The sequence below is a fragment of the Aplysia californica genome, unplaced genomic scaffold (assembly GCF_000002075.1).
Source record: "Aplysia californica isolate F4 #8 unplaced genomic scaffold, AplCal3.0 scaffold00193, whole genome shotgun sequence".
NCBI lineage: Eukaryota > Metazoa > Mollusca > Gastropoda > Aplysiida > Aplysiidae > Aplysia > Aplysia californica.
Genome location: NW_004797463.1, coordinates 483663 through 488860, shown reverse-complemented (window position 1 = coordinate 488860; position 5198 = coordinate 483663). Strand labels below are relative to the sequence as shown.

General features: G+C 42.1%; 1 protein-coding gene across 1 annotated transcript; it reads right to left on the bottom strand.

Annotated features, from left to right (window-relative positions):
• Positions 1-22: 22 nt before the first annotated feature.
• LOC101856735 (acetylcholinesterase) lies at positions 23-4628 on the bottom strand. The gene is made up of 2 exons (XM_005098774.3): positions 4314-4628; positions 23-1905 (listed from the first exon to the last, which is right to left on the bottom strand). Exons 1-2 carry the CDS (start codon positions 4510-4512, stop codon positions 377-379), a joined length of 1728 nt encoding a protein of 575 aa, XP_005098831.1. The 5' UTR covers positions 4513-4628; the 3' UTR covers positions 23-376.
• Between the last annotated feature and the right edge of the window lie 570 nt (positions 4629-5198).

Genomic DNA, 5198 nt, shown 5'->3' with positions numbered 1-5198 from the left:
TGTCTATCTATTTTTTTCTCTCTCTCTCTCTCTCTCTCTCTCCCTCTCTCTCTCTCTCTCTTTCTCTCTCCATAGCAAATCACCTTTAAGTCTGGTGTTTCGTTAAGAGAAACGAGGTTATAAGGGATGGTGCAGTATCAGCCTCGGAAATGGCTTACTAATGCCATAAGAAAATGCAAAGCAATTAGAAGGTGGAAAAGCAAATTAGTACTTTTTAAATAACATAACACATACGAGGTTTAGAGCTCTTTGCCTGTTTACAGAATATGGTAACAATGAGTGGGATATACAAACCACGACACACCTTAATACAATATATTACTTCATACAAAGACAGATAAACTTAATAATGATATTATTCTGTTGTTTCAGCTTTCTACCCAATAATGGGGTCAACGGGTGCTGGGCTGATTCCCCCAAAAGTCTCCAGAACTTTGCGTGATAAGTCAACGACATAGGGCTTTGCCCAAAGTCTTGACTCTGAGTCAGAATTGATGAGAAGATAGTTAGGTGTTGCTGAGCTGTACTGGCTCCACGTCGCTCCACCAGTGGGCACTGTTGACGTTGGGTTCCCAGTCTTGGCAAAGTTGGTCCACCTTTCCATTATCTGTTGAGATACCAGAATGTCGTCAGCATCAGGTGGACCATTTCCTGTGTCGGTGAACCTTTTCTGCTGAACGTCAAACAGGTAAAAGATCTCCTGTCCATGCACAGCTGACATCCACTGAGGTAGTTTACTGAAGCTTGGTCTGTGGTTGAACTGGTACAAATAATGTTTCTTGTCTGTGACACTGCGTACGACATAGTTCAGCTCCATTATTGTTGGACCCACGTATGTATAAGTAGTAATTGCATTCAAGGCTTCTCTTTGCAGGACATCACTGCTTGAGGTATTTGTCAAAAACTTTGATTGAAATACTTTAAGAAGCTTTCCTTGATCTAATTTGGTAAATTGTGTCATCTGACGAACAATGACATGCTTTGCCACTTCCGCTGTGACTGGTATGGGTGGATTCTTTAAAAACCTGGGATCGTATATCCCCATGTCGTCACTGTTGAAACCCCTTAGAGTGTCTACGTGGTTGATTTGTCCCCTAGAGAGAAGCGTTGCTGGAAACTCAGGCATGAAGCCAAAAGTTGTTTCAACTCTAGGAGCAAACACTTTCTGTCGAGGTTCTAAAATGTTTGCTAAGTCGAGGGAAATGTTCAGCAACTTATTTGCATCGACCTTTTGTAGGCAAGAAAAGAATGTGGTTGAGTTATCCAAATCGCCACACTGAGCAGCTTGACCAACCAACCTGCTTGCCATGCGATGAGACAGCCGATTTCCTGGGTATATGAAAGCCCAGGTAGTGAGAGAAACACCACTCTCCATGATCGCTCTCTTGAAAAGACCTTTGGCTAGCGGTGACAGAGTGAGGAGAGAGGCACTAGCTGACCCAGCACTTTGTCCAATAATAGTCACCAAGTTGGGGTCACCTCCAAAAGAAGCAATGTTGTCCTTTATCCACTTAAGTGCAGCAATTTGATCCAACATCCCATAGTTCCCTGGCATTGTGTCGTCTTCAGTTGACAAGAACCCAAAAATATTCAGTCTATAGTTTATGGTCACCAGAACTACTCCTTTAGTTGCCAAATCGGTAACATCGTACCAAGACCCTGCCCCGTAGTAGTACCCTCCGCCATGGATCCACACCATCACAGGCAGCAAGTCCTGGACATTTCTCTGTGTGGGCGAGTACACGTTTAGGGACAGACAGTCCTCACTTCTTTTAGGAGGCATGTCTCCAGCACGGAACGGGAAATTAGGTGACAGTTTTTGTAAGCACTCGTCCCCAAACGTAAGAGCGTCTCTGACTCCATCCCAGCTGTCCGGACTTACAGGAGCTTTGAAGCGTAGCGGTCCTGAAAGACATGACAGGGGAGGATATGCTAGCATTATAAGGAGAATAAGGTGTGCATATGAACTTTTAAGTTTCACTTGTTACCTTACAGTTGACAAAACTAATTTAATCCTCCTTGGGTATTGAGTGGTTAATTTAATCTCATAATGTATGAGACGTGCTAAGAAAATGAGTTACTTCTCGTTAATAGCCCTGTAGAAATAGATATGTTGAATTGATAGGCGGAGTTTTTACAATTCGTTAGTAGGAAATAATAAAAGACATGGTAAACTTGAAGAAAATGACATCAGTTGAAAGTCTACAAATTTACTCTGTTGTTGATTTTCTGCTGATATCTCCATTTTTGAATTGCGAGAAGTAAATCATTTTGTCAGCACGTCCCGTGTTTGTAAGACACTCAAATTCAAACTCAAGCTTTTAGTAGGTCGTTAAAGACCATACAGTTGTAACTATGACGTTTAGGGCTCGATATTTGTCTACACAATCAACCAAGTAATGAGTGACAAGATGACTTTCCGCAAGACTTTCAGTTTCAATTTAGTTTTATGCCGAGATTATCCTAAATGTCTGCAGTCTTATGGCAAAAAACTATATTTGTAGTTAGGTCAAGCAGTGTTTTATTACAGGGGAGAAAGCCTTTTTATGGCGTGTCTTTCTATCTTGGTTTTATAGCTACACTAATAAAATTAAGGAACTTTTAGGACTTTGAAAATATGCGTTTTGACCAACTTACATATCGATATAGTTATGACTAAAGAACTTTTGATCAATTACTCCATAACTTGTTGCTTTATACCTGAGCAAATCAAACAAAAGTTAGACCAGCCAGTGAAAGTGTTGACATAGGATAATATAATAATAATTTAGTTAATTTGAAACACACACAAAAAGTTAGCTTTTTGCCTCACTTGTAAAATTTCATTGTTGGCATAGATCTATACGCTTTTCCATCTTAAAACAGCAGATGTAAACTGAAACTTATTCATAACTTGTTTAGAAGTGTAGCGACATTTTCATATATTGTTCACTGAATTCTCAAAGGCCGAACATCCCTCCTCCTTTCAGAATGAAGTCGTGGATGAATCGACGAACGACAAAATAATACTGAGGATTTGCTTCCAAAAGGTCAAGTTGGTGTCAAAATGTTTCAACTTTTTTCATGACTTGTAACTCATTCACCCAAAGTTATTGATCTGATTAAATGTATTTACAAAGGACAAAAATTGGGTGTAAAGCTTGAATGTGGAACATCAGAATGGATCCGTGGTGCAAAAATCGTTGAATATAGATGCATTATCACCACAACGTTTCTTTCTGCATAATATTCTCGGGGGGGGGGGGGGGGGGGGGGGGGGGGATGCATGAGGTAGAAGATTACTTAAAAAGGGGGGTGAATGTGGTGAATGAGGGAAACAAGGATTACTTACAAGAGACTTTAAAATTGTAGTAGGAATACAAATGTAGACTGAAACGTAGCGAGCGAGAGACAGAGAGAGAGAAAATTGAGAGGAAGAGAGCAATCCACTCAGACAGACAGACAGACAGACAGACAGACAGACAGACAGACAGACAGACAGACAGACTAATTCATTGCAAGTGTTTCAGGCCCCGGTCTATACAATTTAGGTCAACTAGGCAGAGCTTTTTTCCGCTCCTCTCACTGAGAGTCAAACTAGATTGAGTGGGACACAGTATCCAGACAGAGAGAAAGAGATACTCGATAAAAACAAGAGATAGAAAGAGAGAGAGAGAGAGAGAGAGAGAGAGAGAGAGAGAGAGAGAGAGAGAGAGAGAGAGAGCAAACAGAGAGGCAGATAGTCGGATAGACAAAGTAGATTGAGTGGGACTCAGTATCCCAACACACAGAAGGAGATACTCATTAAAATAAAAGAAACATCTACACTACAGACCCCATGAGAAAGAGAGGTTGAGAGAGAGAAAGAGAAAGAGACAGAGAAAGAAAGAGAGAGAAAGAGAGAGAGAGAGAGAGAGAGAGAGAGAGAGAGAGACGGAGAGAGACGGAGAGGAGAGAGAGACGGAGAGGAGAGAGAGAGAAAGACGGCGAGGGAGAAGGAAACAGAGACAGAGAGAGAGAAAGGGAGAGAGAGAAAGAGAGAGATAAAGAGAGACACAGAGAGAGATAGAGAAAGAGAGAAAGAGAAAAAGAGAGACAGAAGACAGAGACACAGAGAAAGAGAGAGGGACAAACAGAATGAGAGAGAGAAAGAAAGAGGGATAAAGAGAGAGAGACATAGAAAGAGAGAGAGAAAGAGAGGGAGAGCAGACAGAGAGGCAGACAGTCGGATAGACAAACAGACACAAAGAGAGACTAACATCCAGACAAATGAGGGAGTCAAAGTTAGAGAAGCAGACTGGCAGAGAGCAGACAGGACAAAAATGGAGTCTCACCTGTTGGAGGTTTAGCATAAGGAATGCCCAAGAACTTGGCCACAGGAACTGAAGGTGTAGAATCCACCTTTCCCCTGAGAGTGCCGTAGCTGGTGTTGACCATGAGGAACCCGTCATCAGCCGCTCTTTGTCCTCTGTGGAGACAGCTAGCGCCCAGTGCTGAGGTGAAGAGGACCTGGAGCAACCAGATTGCCGCCATTTTGACCGTTAGCTAGATAGCCGTGTGCGCTATGCAATGGCTGACTCTATACCCGTCCCCTTATAATAATACATATTAGCTGACTCATTTTAAAGAGCAGTGGGTTCCTACTTTCTTATCCTTTATCACGATAACATTTCAACAAATGTTTCAAGTAGCCCTGAGGTCCCCCGACACACCTCGTATATATTTGCAAACGTTTAGCAGAGAGAGGTGAGAGGTCAATATCTTCAACACACCTTGATATCTCTCTAGCAACATACTGGCTTACATACTATTTGGCCGCTTTTAAGCACAGGGGGCTGTCCGGAAAAAAATGCTGTTTTGGTTTAATCGAAGGTGAAGTTTTTGCATCGTGTTCAGTTTCTTTAAAAGACAAGCAGAGTTTTCTCTAATTTAACCAAACAAATATACACACGAATGAAAGAAAACTCTCCTTTAGGGGGCAATGCCCACTTTTGGTGTAGGTCAAGATTAAAATTTATGAAAACTCCCGCAATCTAGGTTAGCCCGCTTGTCCTTAAAAGCGACCATTTCTGTCTTGCTGTTTGGTCAGGCATCGAGCACACTACAAAAGTGTGCAGTCGTTGCTCGGTGGGAAATCATGACATCACATGACAGTGGAGAGCTCTGGACGGGTAAGAACTGCCTCATTTGCATACTTACAGCTGTGAGAAAGGTGGGCA

Bases quoted from the DNA above. Each gene is read 5' to 3' on its own strand.
- LOC101856735 (XM_005098774.3), bottom strand. From the start codon at position 4,512: ATGGCGGCAATCTGGTTGCTCCAGGTCCTCTTCACCTCAGCACTGGGC. The intron at 1,906-4,313 runs GTGAGACTCCAT...CATGTCTTTCAG, and splicing joins TTATGCTAAACCTCCAACAG to GACCGCTACGCTTCAAAGCT.